This window comes from Takifugu flavidus, chromosome 2, assembly GCF_003711565.1.
Source record: "Takifugu flavidus isolate HTHZ2018 chromosome 2, ASM371156v2, whole genome shotgun sequence".
Lineage (NCBI taxonomy): Eukaryota > Metazoa > Chordata > Actinopteri > Tetraodontiformes > Tetraodontidae > Takifugu > Takifugu flavidus.
This window is the reverse complement of record NC_079521.1, coordinates 10760655-10786598: the sequence shown is the minus strand read 5'-3', so window position 1 is coordinate 10786598 and position 25944 is coordinate 10760655. Positions and strand designations below refer to the sequence as shown.

At 43.5% G+C, this 25944-nt stretch overlaps 2 protein-coding genes across 4 annotated transcripts in view; both read right to left on the bottom strand.

The window, feature by feature from the left end:
• Positions 1-660: 660 nt before the first annotated feature.
• Positions 661-20503, bottom strand: slc6a5 (solute carrier family 6 member 5). Of its 2 annotated transcripts, XM_057025447.1 has the most exons (16): positions 19930-20503; positions 18654-19121; positions 17457-17604; positions 17051-17182; positions 16771-16944; positions 15481-15631; positions 15144-15276; positions 14140-14274; positions 13971-14074; positions 13479-13603; positions 10798-10910; positions 8894-9025; positions 8590-8689; positions 6753-6853; positions 5227-5394; positions 661-4314 (listed from the first exon to the last, which is right to left on the bottom strand). In XM_057025447.1, exons 1-16 carry the CDS (start codon positions 19930-19932, stop codon positions 4159-4161), a joined length of 2343 nt encoding a protein of 780 aa, XP_056881427.1. In that variant the 5' UTR covers positions 19933-20503; the 3' UTR covers positions 661-4158. The 2 variants fall into 2 exon arrangements, with proteins under 2 accessions (XP_056881427.1, XP_056881426.1); XM_057025446.1 differs by lacking the exon at positions 19930-20503 and having other exon boundaries at positions 18654-19130.
• A 2087-nt stretch (positions 20504-22590) lies between these two features.
• prmt3 (protein arginine methyltransferase 3) overlaps positions 22591-25944 on the bottom strand; it is a 31761-nt gene continuing 28407 nt past the window's right edge. For both annotated transcript variants that reach the window (XM_057025126.1, XM_057025125.1), the window contains exon 16: positions 22591-22823. In XM_057025126.1, coding sequence (XP_056881106.1) covers positions 22714-22823 — 110 coding nt within the window. In that variant the 3' untranslated portion in view covers positions 22591-22713. The remainder of the gene's footprint in view (positions 22824-25944) is intronic.

Below are 25944 nucleotides of genomic sequence, written 5' to 3'. Positions count from 1 at the left end.
ACGATTCTTTATTCACCCCCTGCTGGCCGCAAGAAACAATACAGCGTTCAAGTATTAGCACACTAGCTTCGTTGCTCAGATTCTGTTTTATATCATCAGCTCCTGCCTCAAATAAGGAGGTGCAAGATGCACTGATCACAGGTTGATTCCTGGAAATCATATATAGGGCTTACTTTGATCAATTTTTGGCACACATTATTCACACTACAAATGAATAATCAATAGAGCCTAATTCAAGCATTCTTTAGTCTTTCTGCTCCCTGGCGTTGTTACAGGATTTCTCACCGCTGCTTTGTTTGATATGCTGGATTCATTTAAATTTCAAATTCGCTTGAAAATGAAATATTCAAGCGTGTCTGCCACAGGAAGTGGTGTTCCACAGCCGAGCCTCTACCAACAAACATCACACCGGCGGCAGCAGTGCTTAAGTCATGATCTTTGTTTTTTTTTTCATTAGCATGTCTTCGTCTTCCAACGTGGTTTTGTTTTGTTTACAGTCGAGAAATAGCGCATGTCAGGATGCATTCGGTAATTTTGTAGCTGAATACAAAAGCTGATGGATAGTTTGCAGAGGGTGACGCTTACCTTGTCCTATTTACTTTGCTGCGATCATTCAGTACTCCATGTGCGGCAGGGTGACAAGAAGGTATTGACAACGAAGAAAACAATAACATTTATTTATCGATTGATAGGTTATACATTTCATGATATAATAGCGATATATTATTATTGGCAAAGATACTATAATCCATTTGCATTTCTATACATAAATACAAAATCTGAGGTAGGGCCTCAAAGATTGATGACAATGAAAATAAATAAAGGCATTTCACAAATATGATATAGCTTCTTTTTATATATATATAACACGCTAATTTTAAAATGTATTCATAATATATTTTAATCTCTACTTTTAAATCATGGATGTCGTGAGCTGTAGGAGGCACATATCTATATCCATAGGCAGCAGTGCCTCATGTAGAACACACAGAAATATATGACATTACTCAAGTAATTGGAAATTTAACCTATGCATCCATAGGTCAGACCTTAAAGTGCCGAAATGACACAACAGACATAACAATAGGAATACTGGTACCATACTAGACAGACAAAAAGCTATTCTGTGGTGTTATTTCTGAAGTACATACAATATTCTACCATTAGAGGACAACTATAAGGCCAATGGTTACCTGAAAATGTCTTGTAACGTATTGGCAAACATCAAGGAACACTACGTGGGGTATGAATGGCAGTTTCTCAAGCCTCTATATGCAGATGACACATTCCAATATTCTTAGTTTTCTGTTGTCGCTAAAGACTCTAAAGTTTTCTCTCTTTGGTTACCTGCAAGTTGACCTGCAGGCAAAGCAAAACAACCATTTTCTCAATTTTTTAGTCCCCCTTTTTTTGAAGGACAACAGCAAATGTTTGTTTCTTAGCATGATGCAGAACAAAAAGCTCCCTGAAGTAAACATGCACAGACTTCTACGACTGAGGGAGAAGGGACAAAGTTTACGCTATATGGACACTGACTTACAGTAACACAAAGTGCACATGCACGCTCTTAGTTATAGTTGCTTTTTAAGCCCTAGCCACCTCTTTCTGTCAAAAATAAAGACAGAGAAGCGCAGCAGGAATGGAAGCATGGGGACACAAAACATATAGCTTTTTTTTTTATCTGCGGCCCTAAAGGAAATCATTAAAATCTATCTCAGGGCATAAAAGGCTTTTCAAGTCTCACAACAAAGATAGTACCATCCAATACATGATTCAAAATCCCAGCCTGCTTCCTCGAACGCTAGCTAGTGTTACATGTGTACTTATATATGAGGTGTTTAGGTTTGTGTCGTCCAGTTTAAGTTCATATTTGGCACTTTACATCCTTCAAAACATTCTGCAACCGACAGCCATGCTAACATTTAAGTGATATCTAAATGGAGCTCTGTGAAACTACAACAAGCACACAAACCTACGCACATACAGTAGGTCCTCCTTCCATATAAAGCCAGACAGCGAAAAGTCTCAACAGAAGCAACATCCTACAAGCTAACTATTAGCAACAGGGCTTTGTGCTCATTGATTAAAGTTTAAAATAGCACTGCCTCTTGAATCATATCTGTGCTGTTGTGAAAAACATGGCTTAGAGGAATAGTCAGGGAGACCCTTAAACCTCTTAAATGACTTATTGCATCCATCCCAGCAGGATCCATTTAAAACGCATCAGCCACTCAACAAGAAATGCCTGCAGTGTTAAAGGACAATCAAGTTTGTGGGCCAGCATGGAAACACGTGACCAACTGGTTGAAATGTCTGGTGGAAAGGACATAATTCGGCTAGCGAGGAGGCCAAAGAAGCTCGTAGCATGCTCACCAAGCCTGAATACGGTGACCACAAAGCTGCTGAGCTCTTTAGCCTTTTGCTCAGTGTAAAGCAAAGTCCCATCTCAAAATTGATTTATCTTCACTATGTTCACTCACACAAACTGTAAAATTGTCCGTTTTGATCCTCTTACAGACCGCTTTCATCACATTTTTGTGTAAAAATGGCTCGTCACTCTGTTTCCTATGTACTTAATGTTGTCATTTCCACAGCTGCAACAGTAGTCAGCTGGAGTCGAGTATACCTGAGACCCTGTTGGTTGTTTTTTTTACGTGGACACACAGTGAAGCGAGAGGCATAAGTCTGACAGAGGATGGCAAAGAGGTCTCTGGAGCTCTACCACAAACATCGAGAGACAAAAGTACACTTCCAGAGAAGACGGAGGCCTTATTTCTAATGTAATCGACACCTACTCACACACAACAGCTGCTCTTAACACTGTGAGGACGCACACGCATACGCACGCTGTGAGGACGCACACGCATACTGAACCACTTTAAATAATATTTAAACAAAAGTGCACTGTACAAGATATTACACTAGCAAGACAACTGTGCTCCACAGAGACTTGGAAAAACACACGTACTCAATCTCTGCCTTGCTGTATCTCTTTGTCAACGGCTAAAATATACTACTGCCAATATATGTACATTTATTCTGCTTTTAATCTCTAACTCTAATGATTGGAAGTACATTGTAAAGGATTTGAAGGTGGCTTAACAAGATCACGACACATATAGCGATAAATGCACCTCAGGTCAGGCTTTTTGGAGACGCAGACAGATTAAATGGCCACATTATTTCCTACTGAACTGTAGACGACTCTAGTGGAATGTGCTACTTCACATTTAAGGATAATACGGGAGACGCTAATAAATATACTAGGAGAGGGTATCGTAGGGTCCCTCGTACTGAGAGAGAAAGATAGGCCCGGGCCACCTTTTATCTACTCAGAGTGTTAATGGGGATGCATTCACTACTCTGCTGGGACAGAACACAAACCATAAATCACGTAATCTATTTTAAAAAGCAGGAGGAAATGAGCAATAGCGCATGTGAATATATAATATACACCCCAGGACAGAAACAGAATGTAATGCTATTGCATACTGTGATTGCTCCCTCCCCGGGCCCGAGGCAGTTGATATTATTTGTGTTGCCGATGAAATTTTGTACACAGATGGAACAAAACAGAGATCCCGTTGAGCTTGCTGAACTGCTGTTTCTCTGCTGCTCAATTTCCCTTTTTTTTTTTTTTTTTTTTCTTTTCTTGTTTTCGGGTATCTGCTTGCACCGGGGTGGTTCATTATCTCTACACACAAGTTTGATGGCACACAAACACACGTATACGCACGCGCAACTCCGTAGGGAGCAGCTACATTGAGTCTAATATTGCCAGTCTGAGCTCTGTCACTTTATGGCACTATTTTTTTAACAGGATAAAGATCCCTGGGAAAGGGTTCAGGAGTGGTCACTGGTCAGGTACGGGTGGCGATAGTCACCGGCTACTGAATAAGAAGCAGCGGTGGAGGCGTGAAGTCCACCGGGGGCAGCCACTCCTCCTTTACAGGAGAGTAAAGGCGAGGGAAAAGGGAGGGGGGGAGACAAAATGGAGTCTATTTCCATGAAATCTACTACACAAGAAGGTTGCTTAGAGGGTTTAGGGAGAAAGAGACAGGCAGGAGAGAAGAGGGGGAAGAGAAGGAGAGGTGGTCAGCCCCTATCCCAGCGTGGTGCCTGCAGGGGTTGGAGGAGATGTCTGAGCTGCTGCCAGGGCTACTGATAGGAGCCAAGCTGGAAGTCCTTGGGGGGCAATTTGAGACCCAGAGAGTTGGTTCCCAGAGGGTCAATCATGTTCTTGTAGCGTTCCCCACGGTGCTTCATGAGGAAAGGACCCCAGTCGGGCTGGGGAGAGCAGACCAGCTTCAGACGCTGCAGAGAAGCAACGTGAACATGGTTATAAATAGTCCCAAAATAAGTGGGGAGGATTTCTAAGCAGTCTGAGTTGAGTGATGGTGGAAATGGGACAAATATGGAGCTGTGATTTGTATTCTGTGTTTTCAGGAATGCTTTTACCAGTAAATATTACCTGTTTCCCAATGAAAAACATCCTCTGCTGAATAAAACCCAAAGTGCATTTTGGGCAATCAGCCACAAACCATGACAAATTTACTGGTATCACTTAATTATTGTCCTGTTGTAAAGCAAATTTCTTTGCCATTGCAGGACCCACACGTAAACTACAGCACACAATTTTCTAAAAATGGCCTTGGATGTCCACATTGGAAGAAATAATTGAAACACAATTTAAAAACAGACTTTAATCACAGGGAAGTATGAGTCTGATTTGATTAAATTATTCAATTTCCAAAGTAATTTACATTATGTGGCACTTTGCATTTAAAAATCAAAATCGAAACCCGGGATCTGAGGTGAGATATTCTTGCAGCTGAACCATTAAAACATCATTAACTGTTTGATGATTATGCAGTTATTAAGCAAGAGCGAGGATGGTGTGTGATTGAGGCGGCTGACAGAGGGAACAGGGATGTCAGGAGACAAAGCACAGATCATCTTCCACTCATCTGGGCGTTCCATTTGGAACTGCTGGGCTCCCAGAAAAATGGTCAAATAAATTAATTAATAGTTAGCCAGCACTCCGCCTTTCCCTAATGAGCAAAGGATGACTATTGATTTTTCAAACAGAGCACGGAAGTGCGTATGTGTGTATGTGTGTGTGTGTGTGTGTGTGTGTGTGTGTGTGTGTGTGTGTGTGTGTGTGTGCGCGCGCGCATGACATCCAACGCTGACATCATCAAGCAATGACTTCAGCTAAATGATTACCTCAATTAAGGTGCCAGGCGCGAGATGCATCTTTATGACAAACATGATGGGGATCCAGATGACGGAGCATATGACCATGAGCCAACCCAGAACCATGGACCAGGTGGGGTAAGTGTAGTCCTCATATGTCATCACTTTCCACTGGTACAGGCTCAGTATCAGGATGCCCTGTGTAGAGATGAGAGTGCAGGAAATACAGATAAGCTGGTTTCTACACAACTGAACTTCAACACAGGAAGTATCGCGAGCTGAGTCCTGTTAGCATCAGCAGCTAGCCTCTGGTTCCTGACAAGAATATTCTTTTGAAGTCCTCAGCCAATTATTAAATATTTATCTGATTGATCACAGTGATGATGAAGCTGCTCACAGACTGCTCAGTTTTCCCAGATAAATATGATGAAAACCCTCAGAGTTTGTTTAATGTAGTTGATGGTAGAAGAAGGTAGATGCAGCGCCAAGACTGCTGTTGCTTTGCATTAAAGAGCAATACAAATTTGTTTGCTAACTGTTGTTTTCATGCCCAAACCTGCATAAGGTGAGCTTGGCTAGAACCCACTGTTGAAGAAGCTACTGAATCATGAACAGAAGCTTCTGATGTTGCAGCGTCATGCTGCAGATCTAATTAGCTGCATTTTCAGAGTGTAGAAACTTAGCAGATCTGTGTCAGTGGCAGGTGAAAAGCTCAGTTTTTTCTTCCTTCTGCAGCCAGATTTTGGTTAAATTACAGTTTTATTAATAAGGCGAATCAGAAGTTCAAGCTGTGTGGGTGGTGAAACAGGTTGATTCACTCGGTTTTGATAAATCTGGACTGTATTTGCATTTCTTTCCAAATTAGGAGCACAGCTCAGTGTCCCTTAAAGCTTAGACTGTGTCCACTCCAGCATACGCATTTAAGATGATGAACTTCCTTTTCTGCTCGATGAGAAGCAAGAGCCAGATAGAGGGAAGCAGCAAACAAATCGACAAAGACAGATTAGAATAAGTCAAAGGAAAAGGAAAACAAACCGAAAGGAGGCAGACAGAAATAGATTAGCCTGCAGTTGTGCATCAATGAGCTCCCTGAGGAAATGTGGTGTCACTGGGGGAGGAGGCCAGCCCGCCCAAATGCTGCTCCATTTGTCATCGTCACTTCTGTTTTGGAGCTACAGTGGCTTCCGTTATAATTAGTAATGGCCGGCCAGTGTCCGGCTCTGACGTGCTGTTAAAGTCTGTGCAATGGAATTTACAACTTTTCTTACAGACCAGGGGAGAAATAAGTGGCCATTTTGAAGAAAGCCTGCTCAAGAAAAACATGTACATGTGTCTGTGCTACTTTTGCTAATGGCACTCAGCTCTCAAACTTGCCACGTGGTGGCATGACAGGAAGTAAAGGGAAATTTCTGGCATTTTAGTGCAACAGGAACCATTTCTCCAATGGATGTGAAAGGTGGCAGAAGTGTTAATGGACCTATCTTCAGCTGCACACACCTGTGCGTGTCTCCATATATCAACAAGGGAACAAGATGAAGAGAGGGACAAATATGTACCGTGAGAATGGTTGGAGTTACAAAAGCCCAGCAGAGTCTCCAGAATTGGTTCGGCTGGAATCCGATCATCATTTCAATGTCCTCGCAAAACCTCTGTAGACCTGAATTGAAAGAAAAGAAGTAGGAAAAGCCAGAAAAGGGAGACAAAGGGAGTGACCCAGGTTTAACAAGGGTCTGTTTTAGAAAATTCAATCCATTCTTAGGTGCATGTTAGCAGAGAAAGATCGGTTTCTGCCATCCTTGAGAGAAAGCGAGGGAGCAGATGGCTTCATTCGGCCTTTATTGATGGATAACAGTGAGTGACATGAAGAGCCAGAGTCACACAATCATTTCACTATGTCACCTGTACCGCTGCTCTGACAAACGGAAGCAGAGGCGTTTGTTTCTTGATAACAACCTGCTGGCGCACACCTGAGCTCCTGTCTTAGGCACTTCTATGTGACAACAGCGAGACCTAGTGGCCACGGCTGGTATGCCACCTATGCAGTCAAGCTGAATCTGTATCAGGCAGGCAGGAGTCATGTTCTGCTTGCTTCCCAGACGGTACTGCGGTCCAATAAAACCATGCAAGGTGTTCCTAAATCACTGAGTGCTAGCGCCACCTAGTGGCATATATCTGTACAGCGACGTGGCAAACATCTGACCCTGTAATATTTTCAAACTAAGGTGCTTTTAAGTCCATTTACATGATGATGCTACTGCAACAATAAGATGGAGAGAATGCAAAGTACACGATCGTCCCCTCCTAAACACTAATGGGGGTCCTCTTGATATAATGGTAAATGAGGGCTGAGAGAAAATTTGACTGTTGGATGATGGGCATCTTTGCAAAGGTACAAAATGGAATTTGCTAAATAGAAAAAAGCAAAATTTGGAACATCCGCTCTGAACAGCATATAATCCGTGATTAATATCTGGCAGAAACGGAAAGCCCACATATTTCCACTGTCATTACCTGTGACTCACAAAAGCCCCCCAACGTTTGGTGAGTCATGGAGTGATGATGATGTCTCTCTTCGTCTTTAATATATCATATCACTGATGTAAATAGAGACAGACCACATCTCTGCGTTTCCCCTGCAGTGCATGAATCCAGCCAAAATAAAAGGCATCATCTTGAATTAATGATAAATTAAGCAGAAATTAGCAGAAATGTGGCACCAGCTTCCCAAAACACACCCACCACCCGCTGGCGAAGCTCATCTGTCAATCATCACATTTTACCCAATTTTACCCAATAAAATGAAAAAATGCCCATAATAAATGTTGAATTTGATACCACTGAGACCAATACGTCAGCCCAGCACCAGGGGGGAGGTCAAAGATTTAGCAGCAGTTTTTGGAAGCTGTTTAAAGTGTGATGGGTTATAGATGTGCTGGGACTCTAACTCTTTTTAAGATACCAGAAAGCATTTAAATGTTCAATGATCTTTGGCTGAAGAGAGTTTATGATGCTGATGACTGCTAATTTATTCAGGAAAAGTTTAAAAATAAAAAAGCTGCTGACAGAAGATCCTTATGAGGTATCAAACTCTCCATTAGTTTGTACAAGTTAGAACAGTTCTTTAGCTGAGGGTATTTCATTTATTATTTATTCACTCGTCTTTCGTTGCACCAAAAGATCAGAATCTCATATTTCTGAGATATTGGTTTCAGACAGCAGAGATAGGGTTCATATTTTTACATTAAATAAGTGAGGCCAACAAGTTTCTCATCAAAGACACACAACAAGGAAATGTAAATGATCTTTTGATCTATTTGCATTTTAATGGTAAAGAAGTAAAATGACCAAAGCGCCACCTGGTGGCAGGAATGTAAACATGTCAGACTGACTCACCATAAAGGTATGAAATTCCCACCAGCTCAAAAATGGCAATAATGACCAGCGAGTAAGAGGCTGCAAACGTGTCCACCAGCTGCAGCATGTACATCCCGTTCTGTTCAACACACAAAAGATTCCAGAAATGAGCCGTAGCTTCACATACTCCTCTGCTCCACTATGTTTTCATACCAGACGGTTCAGGGGGGATTTGATTGTTTTAAAGGACCCAAACCTTTGTTCTGTTTACAGGACGTGTCCTCTGAAAGCATCAGGAATATATTTCACTCAAAGAAAAGGTGGATGAGCGTTTCCTTCATACCTCTGTGATCATTGGGAATCCCAGGATGAAGAAGGAGATGCAGCAGGCCAGGGTGAAGAGCGGTTTGTGCTTCCTCAAATACTTGGGAAACTCATCCGAAACCGAGGTTACGATGGTCTCAATGGTGGCAAACTGAAGAAAAAGGAGGAGATAAAAGGATTTCATTCAGAAAATGCGCATTAAATAGCACTGTAAATATTTAAAGAACATCAGGCAGAGGTCAGGAGGTCAGAGGTCAGAGGTCCTCTTCTTTGAATCCAGAGCTGCTGCATCATGGTTCACTGTTGATGTCTGTCTTCACCACATCCGATCCAGCAGACTTTCACTGCACTTTCATTCATTTCCCGATACAGGAGCCCCTTCCTAATCCCCAGCAGGAGACGATTTGTAAAGGAATCGGCTTGAAGAATTTAAATGACAATGGGGAGACCTGACAGGTGAAGTCTGGAGATTAGGAAACGTGAGATGAGAGTAAAGGAGGAACCCGGAGGAGGCCAGTGAGTACACAGACCAGCACACAGAACACGCTGCGTTCAGCTGTCTGACACTTTTGGCTTCCCTTTCCCCTCCTAAACTCCCCAAACTAATTTCCCACCAGTATCCCAAGCGATTAACACCCCCCCCCCCCCCCCCCCCCCCCCCCCCCCCCCCCACTGCGGAGTAACATCATCATTTGCCGTTAGTGTTGACTGGAGCCTTAATGCACCTCTGTGCCCTGTGTTCCTCCACCCCGCCCAGAGGAACCCTTGAAAGAGTTCCTGTCTCATCCTGGGGGTGCTCTATCCTGTTTGAGATCGCACCAACATGTCCTCTGGACGGGGACAGCAACCCTGAGACTCCAGCGTTTGTTCAGCAACGTCAAAGTGGGTTTGTTCTGGGAAAAGAGCTGCTTTAAAGTGACTCTCAGGTGTCCTGTGTGTGTGTGTGTGTGTGTGTGTGTGTGTGTGTGTGTGTGTGTGTGTGTGTGTGTGTGTGGTGTGTGTGTGTGTGTGCAGTTTGGGGTTAAACTCCAAACTGCATATTGATATCATAACAGGTTAAGGCAACATTTGCCCTCTTATTCGCTATATTGTCCTAAGACAACATCTTTTTTTCATTTTATTGCTTTTGTATTTACTTAAATTAGAAGAAATTGTGTAATTAAAAAAAAAGGTCGAAACAGAGGACTGGATTAATAGTGTTTGAAACCAACCATGGGCAGAACTGAGGTCTGTTCTCTCCATTTCGGCAGCCCAACAGTGTCGCTGCAGTAGCCGATGGCCTTTGACAGCTGCAGTCAAGGTTTCTACTGGTGTATAGAACATAAGCTGCACTCACACATGCGGACAGTCTCCTTGAGAATGCTGTAATCTACTTCAATGTATTTCCTTCAGTGTTCTTCCCTCACTCCCGTCGTGCTGCCCAGACGGCAGCCTGGACTCCGTTTGGGTCATCTTCATAATTAGGTCAACGTGTGCAACATTTGTATTTAGCTGCATGGCGCTCCCAAAGTCCAACGTGCCTTTTCCCCCAACACCATTAGAAAGTGAACATATGGACCCGCTGGTGTAATTTTCTACCCTCAGCCTGCTCGTTCGTCTCGGGTTTAATGCACATTTACTGCTTGGTTCAGTCTCGCTGCTCACATTATCCTCACTCTCATTAGCATCATCCAACTGCTCTTCACAAAAGGAGCCCTACTATATCTAACAGTACCACATAGATAAAAGAGACCCTGGGATGTTTAGCCATGTATTATATTTTAGCAGAGAATGGTGTGAGCGTTATGATATGTTTTAATCTGGGTTTCTAAGAGGGGACAAACTTCACACCAACAACAGGGGTGATTAACCCTTCTCTTTGGTGTTCATCTTTCATTTCTACTCACAGACACACATCACACACAGTGAAGGAGCAGTTGTTACCATGGTATCCAGGCCAAGAGTCAGCAGCATCAGGAAGAAGATGATGGCCCAGAAAGGAGACAGAGGAAGCCTGGTCAGCGCCTCTGGGTACACCACGAAGGCTATGCCGGGGCCTGTCAACAACACACAGGCAGGAATCAGAACAGCTAACTGTAATGCCGGTTGTGACCATGTGGCGGCGCACTGAATGGTTCATGGTGGAATGAATGGAGAGATGTCAAGAAATAGTTTTCTAGTTGCTCCCTGAAGGTCGTGTCCTTGAGTATGAAGTATACAGGAACAATACATGGTGTCCCAAGTTTATATCTCATAACAGAAGGAGTCTCGAGGCACAGCTAACTAGTTGGAGGAGTTTTAATGATGTGGAGAGTGAGAGCAGGTGACTTGCTGAGCTACCGAATATGGCGATGTAAGGGCCAAATTGTCTGAAAAACTGCAGTTCAACCCAAAGTTGGATTTGGGTACCACCATAGTTCAAGCGAGGCGTGAAGAAGCAACAAGCTGTTCTGCAGTCAGCTGATTCATCAGGGCAAATAGATGCAGCGTCTCCTGGCTCCTGGTGTAAGCCATTGTCAGCCTCAGCCTAGCTCATCCGAGTCAAAGCAGCGTGCGAAGTGTGTGAATAAAAAAAGAGGGGACGGTCTGCAGATGTGTGCAGATCAGCTCAAAAGTGGGACTCAAACGCGTGAAGTGGCGGCTTATCTAGGAGCTGTTGACCATCCACAGCCATCATGGACTGAAATACTTACCAAGAATGGTCAGAAGTTACACTTTAAAGTGCATACTGGTGTGTGTGTAACCGCTATCCCAGAATCCGAATATGTACAGGACAGATATGACAGCCGCCTCTCTGAATGACAGCATGCACTTACCCTTTAACGCGCTGTCATCCAGAGAGGGAACAGGACCTGATCGCACCCTTATTGGGTCTCCCTGCCATTCGCAGATGATCCCTAAGCTCTGTGGCACAGTGACATAGAGCCACACCCTCTTAAGCTACCAGCCTTTAAAGGGTGAGGACAACGGGAGTGTGATATCGGAGAGAGGCACATGTTCCCAGCAGCAGGTGAGGCGCTGACCACGCTAGAACGAGATCAGGCTTCTGCCAGGTACCGGTCCATAAAGACTATGTTGTTGAGCACATTCATCACACCAGGGGGCGACTAAAACTTCAAGAGGTTGGCTTTGGGTGTGTCATCAACATCCGAACATTTCCTAAAGAGGAGCTCTCAGCTGATTGATGCTGACGATATCCGTGTCTCGGGAAGGGACCGGCCAGAGGTGACGAACAGCTGCACACAGTACTGCACCAATAGAGAAGCTCTGAATGAGAAATACCAGTTTACCATGACGGACATTTGCTTCCTGGGCCGTGTTATTAATTCTAAAGGGACGTCTGACCTAAGACGAGTCAAGATTTGAGCGTACATGAGGATACTTGAGGTGGCTGGACTTTTTAATTAGAACTAATCACAAAGCACTTATACATAGTTCAGAGCACTGGGTGGCCTCCCTGATCATAAGGTTGAGAGCCAGGCTGCTCAGATTCCGTTATCAACATTATCCACACCTGATAACAACTAATGCCCTGTCCAGGGTGCCCCCTCCAGCCACAGCTATGGGGGGAGCAAGACTTGGAAAAGGAATTTAAGGCTGCTAGGTATATTGCTATTGCTTTGCACTACTTCGAGAGTTACGAGAGTTACCGTATATTGTGCTTGCACTAACGTTTGATTTACCACAACAGCACTACGTGATAAAAATGTTGCACTAAATCGAAGATTTATTAAACTCCACTACATGATAAAAATGTTGCACTACCTGTTATAACTCGCTGTTATTAAAAGAACTGTGTTACGAGAAAACACTACGTCACTCGGGAAAAATAATAAAACAGCTGTTTATTCATTTTGGGAGTGAACGGAGTTGTGAGAACGCCGGTTTGTATTCTATTAATAAAGTTTGACTGACTTATCTGACTGTTTTATTAACATTCCCGTTAGCGCAGCTCGATCTAGTGAATGTGTCATGAAACCGCAGGCACTACCATAGTTTCTATGCTATGTGCCTTATAACGCGGTGCGCCCTATATATGAAAACAGTTCTAAAATAGGCCGTTAATTGAAGGTGCGCCCTATAATACGGTGCGCCTTATGGTCGTGAAAATACTTGAAGGTAGCATGCATGATAGAAAACCTCCCAGCCAGACTATCAAAGCTGGAACAAATTTAGAGTGCATAAATCTCAGATAACCCTGCAAATCTCTCAGATGATACATTGTAAATGGCTGGCCTGAACATAGTAGAGATGTGCACGAGCTTCCGCTGGCCTACTGGCCCGAAAGGACAGTCCTGCATAATGGAAGACTGCCCATGAAAGGCCTACAGCGATTTCACCAGGGGCATTAATGTCTAGTAATGTCTTTGTTAATTCTTCCTGTTGAATGTGTTTCATTGACTTGAGGTTCTGCCAAAACATTTTAACTTTCATCAAAAAGGGGGAGGTGTAGTTATGGCCATGGCCATATGATGGCGTATTGACTAGTTTATGGTGGAATGAATGGAGAGAAGACAATAAAAGTTATCTAGATGCACTCTGATGTTGTGTCCATGTATATAAAATAAAAACAAACAATGCACTAACTAACATACAGTTTAACAAATTAATCTTTGGCGTCTCACCTTCATCTGCTACCTTCTCTATGGGCACCTTCAGCTCATGTGCCATGAAACCAATGACCGAAAAGATGACAAAACCAGCAAATATACTTGTGGCACTGTTTGTACATGTCACAATAACAGTATCCCTGCAGGGGGAGAAAGAAAAAACAGAGACAGTTGCCAACTGAAATTGATCTGCTTTAGCTGCTAAAAATAAAATACAATTCATGTATGTTGTAGTCACACTTTGTCTACACATATAAGAGACGCAATGTCACCATCTAGCGGCAAATATATGCACTGCAGTTTCTGAAACCTCTGACAGCATTTATATAAACTGACCACAAGAGGGCGCACAGTGGCGTCTTCATATATTTCAAGTTTTTTCCTGCTTTATAGTATTGTAGCGTAAAGAATACATACTCTTTGCTACATCATCATAACAATGATTTCACCTTAACAGAGTGATTTCTCAGTGGAGCCGAAAGTATGGTTTACCTTTTATGTGTTTACCTGTAGCAGTTATTGTGGAACTTGTTGTAGGAAGACAGGGTGATGAGGCCTCCCCACGCAGCCGACAAAGAGAAAAAGATCTGAGTGGCTGCGTCTTTCCACACCTGGCAAAGGACGACAGGTTAAAGACTAACAAAAATACAGTCGTTGCTGGTGGATATGTGGGTACCTTAGCGTCATTTAGCTTCTCCCACTTTGGTGTGATAAAATAAAGGATGCCATCAAAGGCGCCGGGCAGAGTCACTCCTCTGATCAGCAGAATGATCAGCACAACATAGGGAAAGGTGGCTGTAAAGTACACCACCTGTGCAAAGATGCCACATGATGAAGAGTTTAAATGTGTAGTTAAGGAAAGTAGGAAAAGCTCAAATTCAAAACATTTCTTTACATTCCTTTAGCGTGCTTTTATGAAAACCTTCCTTTGGAAATAGACAATAATAAATGAATGTGGAGGTTCTCAGACCAATAAAAATAATTTAGAACATTCACAACAGTTGATGTGATTTCTTAGGCTGAAATTAAATTAAAAATTTTGGGACTCAAAAGTTTGATTTAACAAAGATGGTGTCTCCATTTTGTCCACTAGAGGGAACCATTTCACGCGTATTCACGAGAGTTTCCTATTTTTTATTCTGAATCATTGCAATAAGTGATCAAATTCTTTAATTGCCTCTTGGAAGAAAGGAAAGGCAAATGAAAAAAAACATTTTGATTCACATTTTCAAACACGTCTTAGTGTTGTGGGGTTTTTCTGATTTCAAAAACTCCAATCCTACACATGTTGATGTAAAGAATTACTGAGCAACTGCTGCTCTAACAGCTGCAGGCAGATTATGGTTAAGATATATGTAATTATGGCTGCATGACTCTAATCTTTCTGATTAATGCGAGAAAGGAAATCTTAATTTATACAAACTGAAAGCTTTCAACTGTTTTTTAGATGCCATCTCAGCTTAAAAATTATTATTTAATTAATTTCCAGGCGTCTTATTTTCCCCTTATTTCCACAGAATGTGTTTTATTAATGAAAGAATAATAAACGTACAGTTCACCTACAGGACTAATTTAAAAAGCTGTAATAATTATAGCCGCCAGGGGGCGACTACGACCGAGAAGTTGAGGCGAGAGAAGCTCCGATGGAAAATGATGAGAGCAGTGATCGTGTTGCGTCACCTTCCCAGACGACTTGATTCCTTTGGCTAAAGAGGCATAAACGATGAACCAGGCCAAGAGCAGACAGCCTGCCAGGGGCCAGCGGATGTCTCCGGGGAATTCAATTCCTTTAGAGATGTGTAACACATTGTACCTGCAGGGTGGCGTTTATGAATTTAAAAAAAATAAATCAGTCTCAGAATGAACAAACTAAAATACAATTTTGCATTAATAAAATAGCTGGTGTAAATCTATTTAAACAGCGCAATTTTCCATCCATCCCATCTCATTAAAATGTCTGTGCAAATGTCCCTCTTCGATTGTTGTTTATTCATTTACATATTTTAGTTACACTCACTTGAAGTACTCCTCACTGGGACTGACGTAAGTCTTGTTGCCCTCCACAGTCATGTTGATGAGCTTGGTTAAGTTTCCCACAGCATTGGCGGACAAACAGAAGCTGGAGTTCATGACAGAGATGCCGCTTCTGTCCCGCACGATGCAGGAGTCTGTCCGATCAGAAACCAAACACGCACACGTCAAAGATGCGGAGTGAAGCCAGAGAGGAGGAGGATGCGGAGGCTGAAGAGTGGCTCAGCCTCACGGGAACAGGCTCTTTTATTCTTCCGGATACACGACATCTATGTCCTGGTGTATCATGCATATGTGAATAATATCTCTATTATTTACATTAAAAGGCGATATTTATTTTACAGATTCTGCTTTTGCGTGCAGAAAATTCAGACATGCAGGACGGACAGTTTCCTAAATTAAAGCCAACAAAACAACGATATATTATCGTTCCATAGAAAATTATTAAACCCTTCAAATCCAAGAGCCTTTAAAATGAATGTGCTGAGTAAAGCAGGGTAGACGTAAGATATTACAAAGAAAATCCTCCCCTATTTTTGGACCATACATCAGGAAGTCAAACTAGTAAATGAATTATCCCTACAATGAGTGACTGTCGTGTAGTTGTTGTTTGTACAATTTCCTAATTTTTTGTTAAATTATTTTCATATTTATCACGTTTTAAATAATTTATAATAATGATACGCAATTTCTTTGTTTTCCATAATGTCGTTATTTCTCTTTAACCAGTTTTTTTCTTTATTTTCCAGAGACGTGTTGAATGTGTGTGTTTCCTGTCCTGACCAACAGGGGTCACTCTCGCGCTCACTGCAGTACTGCAGTACAGTAAATTTGTCAAGCAAGCAGTTTTTCTGCTGAATTCACATATTCAAAACGGGAACATTTCACACTAAATTCGATTTTTTTTTAAAATATTACTTCGATGCAGGTCGATACACAACATTTACGAAACATTGACGGAACAATGCGCGCGTTTCCTTTCAATTAAAAGCATGTGTTACTCATGCGTAATCACTTACACCTGTAAGGGACGGATTTTAAATCTGACATTATCACGCAGAGAAAATTGGAAATGCAAATGCTGCTTTCCCATCACGAATAAGCCGCATTTGTGTGCGGGAAAAACCCGCAGAGAGCACAGGTCAGGATTCATTATACCGCAGGACACCTCAGCAGGGGAGTCGTGACGCATTGCGCAGTGTGGAGAGAGGGGTGCTTTAGGTGTGTGCGTGTTAAAGTGCGTGCGTGTCTGTGTGTGCGCGCGTGTGTTCCTTACCTAACAGCAGCATGTCTTTGTCCTTACATTCCACCGTGTTCCAATCATTCCTACAGTTAGCCCATGGCAGTGAGCCCTTCAACGAAGCGAACAGGTAGTACAGTGTCCAGCACATTATAATGTTATAGTATATGGCTATCAAGACAGATATTATCAACATGGCAATCCCGCAACCTAAAATAAATAAATGAGACGAAATATATACATTACTCTTAAGTAGAGGAGAAAAAAAAGAAGCTTTCATTTTTGCTTGAATGTTTCCTGGAGTTCAGTAGTTTACCTTGAAGAGCTGGGATACATTTCCACACAGACACGGGCCCCTGGCTGGCAAACTGGCCCAGGGACACTTCCAGCAGGAAGATGGGGATCCCAGCAATGCCCAGCATGGTCAGGTAGGGGATCAAAAAAGCCCCTGGGATTAAAAAAATAGATATGTCTCAATAACTATAAGTCGAATTCTTCTTTTTTATTATTATTATTATTGACATGCTATTATTATTGACATGTTATTTTGGTGCATTTTCTCTCATGTTTTTGGTCTTTTTAAAAAATAATAATAGTTTTTAATGTTCAGCCAAGAAAACATCCAGACGCTAGAGGACACAGTGAAAAGTATTAATGTTATAGTTTTTTTGTTTTTTTTAAAAAAGAGGGGTTATTTTAGAACTTTTCTTTCCTCCACTCACCTCCGCCGTTTTGGAAAGCGAGGTAAGGGAACCTCCACACGTTCCCCAAACCCACCGCATATCCCACCATGGACAGGATAAAATCCATCTTATTGGACCAGTTTCCTCTGGCCTTATTCTCATCGCCTCCCTCGTCATCGTCGTCACTCTAATAAAATAACGATTATTATTCAGTTATTCATTAAAAATCATTTTAGTCGTGCCGGACAAAATATAAATATATATCTGAAACATTAAAAAAAACACTTTATTTGGAGGGAAAACACCTGATATATATAAACTGATATAAATTAATGCTACATTTAAAATCGAAAAAAATTCTAACAGTAAAAGGGTGCCATTTATGTAAACCACATTATCATTCCTGGTTTAAACAAGTTCAGTATCCTTAAATAAAAACATGCATCTTTCACGTTTCCGGCCCTTCATCACCAACCACGAAATGACACCAAACACACCACTCAAATAAATCACCGCAGACTTCATTCAGAGAGTTAACTAATTATAATCACACAAATGTGCGTGTGTGTGTGTGTGTGTGTGTGTGTGTGTGTGTGTGTGTGTGTGTGTGTGTGTGTGTGTGTTGGGGGGGGGGGGGGTTCCCCTCCTATAAAAAATGCTGCATCTCATCAGGAGAACACCTGAGCTTCCGCGACACAGAAATTACCGCGAGACTTCAGGATTTCGTTTTCTTCACACACAAACCGCAAACGTGATTCAACAGGTAACTAAAACATCCTTGTTCCTGCGATCACCGACATTTTTAAAGTTCTTATGGTGGTTCAAAATGAACCATGATGAATCATTTCCTTTGACCCTTTTGCTGTAGCGACAGTCGAACCCTTTTTTTTCCAATCGCGTGTACTTAAATTAAATTTCAAATCCTACACAGAGCAATAATAAAGAGGAAAGGGGTAATTTCAGGTTTTAAGTAAACATCTAGATGGCTTCAATAAAACACACCTGATTCAGCTTTAAAGTTTTGCGGGTGCAGCTGATTACAGCGCACGTACGCGTACATGCCCCGTTCGCATGAGCAGCACGTGTCTACTGAGACTCTACCGGGAACAGAAGCCCCCCCGGGCTTTGCTCCTTCCCTGGCTGCAGAGGAATACTCTCAGATTTGTGATCTGCGGAACATCCGCGCCGCCCCCGCGCCCTGCCGCTTCGCTCCCCGCGTCATTTACGATCACTTACCGCCGTCACGGTCCCGGGCTGAACAGACGTGTTTCCATCTGTTCCCAGTATGATGGTGGTCTGGCTCATAGCCGTCCAGTTGCCCGCCGTGTTGTTCTGCTCTGCAGTGGCCCGGAGCGGGTCGGCGTTGCGAACGGACCCGCCGCGGGCGGAACCGGCAGAATCCTTCCTAAAGGCCGAATGAACGGCCGCGGACCCGGGCACCGCCGGAGCGGCGTTTTTAAACGTCCCATACGCTTTGCTGCTGTCCAGTTCTCCAGGTTTATTTTCCGTGGGACAAAAACTTTTGCTTTCATTGCTCGGTGGTGGAGGCGCCGGGTGATGGTGAGGCGCCGGCGGGGGGCACGCTGCTGCGTTATCCGGTTGGTTTGTTGTAAGTCCCGCAGCACCATCGGGCTGCTGCATCGGGATGTAGCTGCTGGGTGCACAGGCCGGCTGTTTGGACATGTCTCTCTGCTCAGAGGAATCCTGGAACATGAGTGACAGATTAGAAAGACAAAAGCAGACGTGAAAGCGTGACGCTGCTGCAGCCCATCCCAGCTCCGGGACTGGAAATGCTCTGCGTTCTCAGCGTTTCGGCGTTTTTCTGCAGCATTTTCCCTGGCTGTTCTGTACTTCACTTCTCACTCTGGCGTGTGTGCGTGCGCGCGCGCGCGCGCGCGTTTGCGTGCTGTGGGAGGGGGTGGCTTTGCTTCTCCAGTCCTCGCTTTCTGCAAGATTCTTTAATTTTACGGCCCATTTCCCCCTCATGTCATTCAGCCACACACATCCACTGATTTTTATGGGCAATAGACAAGCTGCTGCGGGTCTCCGGTAACTCCGCTGTAGCCGGCAGGCATGCGAGATCACCGGCGTTACAGCAGCGAGTGGACCCGGGGCGCTGGATACACAAATGATGCTGTAAAATTTTGCATGGGGACCGTTGAAGCAGTAGAATAGGAGACGAGGTTGTTTCAGAAAAGACGGTGAATTTGGGTTTATTAATAAAAATAAAATAAAAAAAATGTTGGCTATAATTGCGTCGATTACAAGAATAAAGTTTGAAAAAGACAACTCAGCGTTTATGCTATTAACAAAAAAAAAAGATTTGTGTTTTGAAAAAGTGAAGTAAAAGTTTTTGAAATGAGGTGGAAGCTGCGCGTCAGCACCGCGGACAGCGACGCGCGTCAAAGTGCGTTTAAAAGTCTGGAAATGGCACAAAGAATAAAGAATAAACTCAGGCAATGTTCGAATGCGAAAGTGCAAAAATGAATAAAGTGGCTTTTTAAGTCCTTACCATGTCTGGAGAGCGCTGCTGACAGTGTGGAATCAGCTGTAAAAAGCGGCGGAGAGGACTGAAGCGGACCGAGAGAGTGCAAAGCTTCTATAGGTCCGTGGGAAAGAGAACAGTTTGCGTCAGTGCAGAGCAAGGTGCCCTTCCCCTGACATTTTCTTGATAATAAGAGTTTGATAAATCATTGGCCTTGGATTCGGATTTTTAAAGGAACAACCGGAGCCAAGACGCAGGGGGCGCGTGCTGTGCTTGCGTGAACGCTGTGCGTTCCAGTTACGCAAGGTGCATGCGTGAGCGACGTGGATGGACTTTCAAAGCTGATTAATAGTCTTGTCTCTGTGGACGGTTCTGCGCACACATGCACGCATCTCAGAGGAGCAGACAGCTGGTGGCAGAGCTCCGGGTGTGGGCGGCAGAGCCAATGCTGAGTCTGGTTATTATGGTACAGTTAAAAGGATTGTACAATCACACCAGAAAGAGAGGGGCAACAATATATAGATTTCTCTCTTTTCCTTCTTTTTCTTTTTAAAATGTAGGCAGCAGCTTTAAAATCCAAGTTTTCTCAAGTTTTGTAGCGACATATAACATATATAAGAATATCCCACAGCACTGTGTATTTTTTCCCATTTGTAAACGTCAAGCATGTTGCGGAGTATCTAAAGAAAAATGAACTATTAATAGTTTTTGCGCTTGAGGAGTTTTACGCACGTCAGCCTGCATGTGCGTCCCTGTGTGCGTCACCGATACCATAATTGATCAAGTTTTTTATTGGGCGAGGTCTCCATAAAGCTACTCATTTGTTTAAATCGTGCACGCAGGGGGGTTGAAAGGACCCGGACCCAACTGGAGCCTGTGTGGAAGCAGTGACAGAGGAGGGGGTTGGGGGAGTGCACCACTGGAGATTAAAAGCACTGCATTGCGCATACCTTTGTTCAACGGTGGAAAACGCTAATTCTGGCTGCTGATATGTCCAAACCAGAGGACACACAGACGTCCAGCAGTCTGTCTCATTACTGATAACTTTTTAATTACAGCCCATTTTATCTTTAGGCCTTTAACGGCTGGGTCATTATGAAGCGACTGGAGGAGCATGAGACCATGCGCACAGAAGCAGACAATTTGTAAAGTGTAGAAACATCCCAGAGGCCGCGCGGTCCGTTAATGGAACTATCTGGATAAAAAAAAAAAAAAACAGCCGCCAACCTCACCACTGCGACCGAATCCAACTGGTTGTGGAATCTAGAATGTCAAGCATGACAGTTCAATTATAAATGTACAGCATTTAACGAAAATAACCAGCCAGGCGTGTGAGTAGTTGCTTAGCAACCGCGTTTTCGGGCTCGTTTTTGCAGAACAAGCGATAAAGCGCCGGAAGAAATAAATAAAAAAGAATACTATAATAACAATAATGGGGGATTGGGCAGATTTTTTGGCAGCTGCGGAGCTCCTCTGTGCGGAGAGCAGGCCGGTCATTTGACATGCACGCTGCGCTCCCTGTGCGGGCTCCAGATAAGAGGCAGGAGCGGTTGTATTAGCCGCCGCCTTGACTTTAATTACATTGTCAACAGAGAATAATTGTAATTGATTCCTACTGCTCGTCTTTTCTCAGGTCTGTGAACGCGCAGCCGCACGGAGGCACACCTGAGAACTTTCGAACGGAAAAACTGATTTAAAATTCCACTTAAATTCAACAATTTAAAACTGAGCCAATTTCATTTCCTCTCCCTGCTCTGAAACGACACAGCCCTGCAGAGAGGTTGGGCATCTCTGCTTAATTACAGGCGATGCAATTAATTACACGTCACGTGATTAATCGATCGCTCCCAGTCTTCGGGGTGATAAGAGGCCTGTGCAGCTGGATCTTCAGGCAAAGAGGGTTCGGGTCAGTGGGTCGTCCGAGGATCATTAGGGTCCATTTCAAGTGCATAGAAAATCTGTTTCAGATGCAGTTTTGTTTGAATACCAAGGATGTTAGACGGGATGTGAGGAGCAATTCCATCCACCCTGTTCCTCTAGGAGCTCCCGCACATGCTGCATTCATGAAAGAGGCCCAAATGATGTTTTTTGCGGGTGAATTTAGTTACAGGATTGCCTCCTTCTCCCTACTGTTGTATGTAATTGCCAATGAGCTCCATGATTCAGACGAGCAACATTTCCATCTCACTTCCTTGGTTCATGGCTGCACGGTTCCTTCTCCTCTCTGTGTCGGACGTCTTTAACTCCACGTCCTTTGTAGTTTTGTCACCTTTTTCTCTGTGTATTTATATGAAGGCTCTATGGCTGGGAAAATACATTTAATGATTTGCATGTATATCTGTTTATTGCCCTCCCCTATTCCCCCATTCCTCTTCCATTACCTGGCCAGCCATCAGCAGGAGCACTGAAGGTGAATTTTCTTCCAAAGGAGGAGGGAAAGGAATAAATATGGTGGGAAAACAAGAGAAAGCTGAACAGCACCTGGGACATTTTAATCACAGGTCCTCTTGGGTCAGTTTAAAAACGCTGCACCTTTATCCTGCTCACCGATTCACAGCAGGAGGTCCAGGAGGGCCGACACCAGATGTGGCGCATGCATAAAGTCAGTGAAGAACAGCGGAAGAATGAATGTACTGATCAGACAGGATCAGGGTCAAAGGTCACCCCTTAAGACAAAACACTTCAAAATGAAAGGATCTGAGATCAATTTTATTACAAAGAAATAGTTCAAACATTACACATGCAGCTTCCAGCATACAGATGGAGGTATATGAACATATACATGTCCATTTTCCACACAGAATCCATCTGTTACTGCAGGCTGTATGTCAGCTTCCTGTCTCGGAGGTCAAAGGTGACCAGCAGCGAGCGGGGGTCCTTCTTGTTTTTGCGTACTGTGATCTTTCCTTGCAAATCCTCTCCTATAAACGAGAAGGAAACAGAAAATTACGAAGCTAAAGCAACATTTTCTGAACGCAAGACATTGAAGTTCCTCAGCTCAACTGTGTTTCCAAACGCAGGGCGAGCGGGAGACAAACTCTTCCTCCGGTTTCTTGGAAAGACGGAACTAAAACAGAAATTCCTCTGATGCCGATGAGCTGCTGAGAAATGCTGTGTATAAAACCGCGGCGGGTTGATGGATGCTGATCAGCGCACGTGCTTGTGCTGCCTATGATTATCACACATTATCACTGTGATTAACTTCACGATTGGCTGCGTGACGTAAATGAATGTTTATCCAGACAGGCATCCTCTCTCTCTCTCTCTCTCTCTCTCTCCTCTCTCGTCTCTCGAGAGTCTCCTATCTCTCTCGAGAATAGCTCTCTCTCTCGCTGAGCTATATCTCCTCTCTCTCTATTATCTCTCTTACTCTCTCCTCTCTTATCTCTCTCTTCTCTCTCGCTCTCTATCTCCTATCTCTCTCTCTCTCTCTCTCCTCTCTCCTCTCTCTCTTCTCTCTCTCTTCCTCGCTGGGCTGGCCGTGCTTCATCGCTGGAGGTTAGCGGAGGACACAGAGTGAAAGCGCTGAGCGGGGCTCTTGCTCCGCTGAAGCGTCCACTATCACCGCTGTCGCCTCCTTTTTGTTACTAGGGCAACACCCATGTTACCGAGTTGTTACTGAGCTGGTGCTGCATTCATTGCCATTGTTGCAGAGTGCCAGTGTGCTGCAGAGAGGATGAGGGTGGCGTGAGAAACCGGAGTGTTGCGTGCTAAAGTCCACGTTTGGACACCTTACAGACACTAACATCTATGGGAAGAACCTCAACTAATCAAATTTTAAGCCCTAATCAATAACAATCATGCTTTACGAGACCATATAATCTAATAAAATAACCACTTCAACCCAAAAGTAATCAAACCATTGACACATGACAAAAACAGCTAAGCAGCACCTTGAAAACACAAAGTCCAAGAAGAAGCAGAAACTATCCCAGATAAGAATACCAGCTATGGGACAAAAATTAAATTGTGTCTCGTACATATTGTACATTCATATAAATATAAAGGATTGTAGGTCTATGTTGGGTAATAACTCATGTAATGTGCTTTCTCTACGCTCTAGTTTGCACAAACCACATTTCACACACTACCACACTTTGATGTGAAAGACAGAGAAAAGGACAAAAGAATTAAAGCGGGTTGTTCCAAAGCCTGGCCATGGTCCCCTTCAGCCTCGATTCCAGATCATGGAAATTGCTAAGGCTGCTAATTTGCTCTCTGCTCCTGGCAACAGAAAAATTCAAGCAGCAGCAGTCCGAGATTTATTTCGCTATGATTCATGAGGGATAAAGGCAAAAGCGGTCCATCAAATAACATTTTACACTGACGCCGGTTTATATCACAGAAAATGTACAGACTGACCGAGAGACAGGAAACCAAAGCTCATTAACACCAATCAACCTGAGGGACATGGGGACATGATGTTGTCGTAGTCACGCCGTCTGATTTGTTTTCCCAGACTTGAGGTTTTTCCCAGGTAACAACAGCGCTGAATTGACTGTTTAAATGTGTAAACAGGACTAGACTGCAACATCTGAGCATGTGACGTAACCTTGACTTTTAATACCTTAGCAGGCAAGTGTAGGAGTAATTACAACACCAGATATATTGATAATGTGTAGAGATAAATGCAAGGTTAAAGAATGGTTCCCTAGTGGTTCATATGTGTCACGGTCACTAGTACCAGTTTAAATAGCAGGACATTAGATTCCTGTGATGAAATATGGATGCAGTTAGTGCCATGCTCACTGAAACTCTGTGCCAAAATGTGGATGGAAGGGATTTTCCTGACATTTTCACCCTATTACAAAAATGGTGCAGATGGACAAAGGGATACACGAGCGAAGCCAGACCATAATCCCTCCAGCCCAGCTCCAATGTAATGAACTGAGTCAGTGCTCAACATGCTGGAACAACCCAAGGAAATGCCAGTGAAACCCTTGGGTTTATCCGAGTGGGTGAACACTTGGATCTGTGACATGGGACGGAAAAAAAATGGAAATTATATCGACAACCTTCAGCGATCAGCCATCAGTTTCAGTTAGCCGGGCATCCGCCAAGTTTCAGCAGATGCTCAAAACTGTAAAAATGTACGTTACATCAATAGACATGACAACTTCCTGCTGAGGTTGCAGGAAGTTGGCCAACTAATTCAAAAACTTCAAGTCTGGGAAAACAAATCAGACGGCGTGACTACGACAACTCTACCCTGACAACCTGCCCCCGGTCCCGATGGAGGAAGGCCCAGCTGACTTCAGTAATCTGGCTACTCAGATGCTGCAGAAGAAGAGTTAACCATGTGTAGCAATGAGTGGGGAAACGGAGCCACCATGTCGTACATCAAGGCGCCAGTGTCATTAAGCCTGGGCAGGCCTGCGGAGGCAGTCACACGCAGCCGTTCTCCATGAAATTACACTGGAAACACGCGACATGCTTTGTGATTAATTCACGCTCTCTTCATGTATTTTTTATTTTATCCATTTGTCTATACTTGAACTGTATCTGCCTCTAATATCACGGAGTGAGAATAAATAAATGCAACTCATTTGTTTCTAAATTAACCACAAAAACAAGATTTTTCACCATGGATCGGTTTAGTGTCACCTGCACTCGGAGGGAGATGAAGGTGCGAGCCCAACGCTATGATAAATGTTTCAGCCAACAGCCAAAATGGTTAGAAGCCCATCTCCCAGTTTGTCCCTCCTCAGCAGTGAAGGACAAACTGACATCAGTATTGGTGCCAAGTTCATATTGGGTACAAGCAGAGTGATGACAGCTTTGACCTTCTTCGCTCTGCTCAGCTGGTCTCCTTTCCCAGCTTCCTGTCTTTTCAAAACTATCATATAAACTGATGTGAATCTTGGACACCTTTGTTAAATCGGCACTGTCCTGTAACCGGCCGCCCTCATGAATTCTCATTTAAGTCAATAATTCTCCATAATATTCAGTTTAACCTGACGCAAAAGTGTTCCAACATGTGCAGGCTGCACAAAAAGCCTAATCGGAGCCACACCTGCATCGTTATATTAAGTTGCAAAGAAA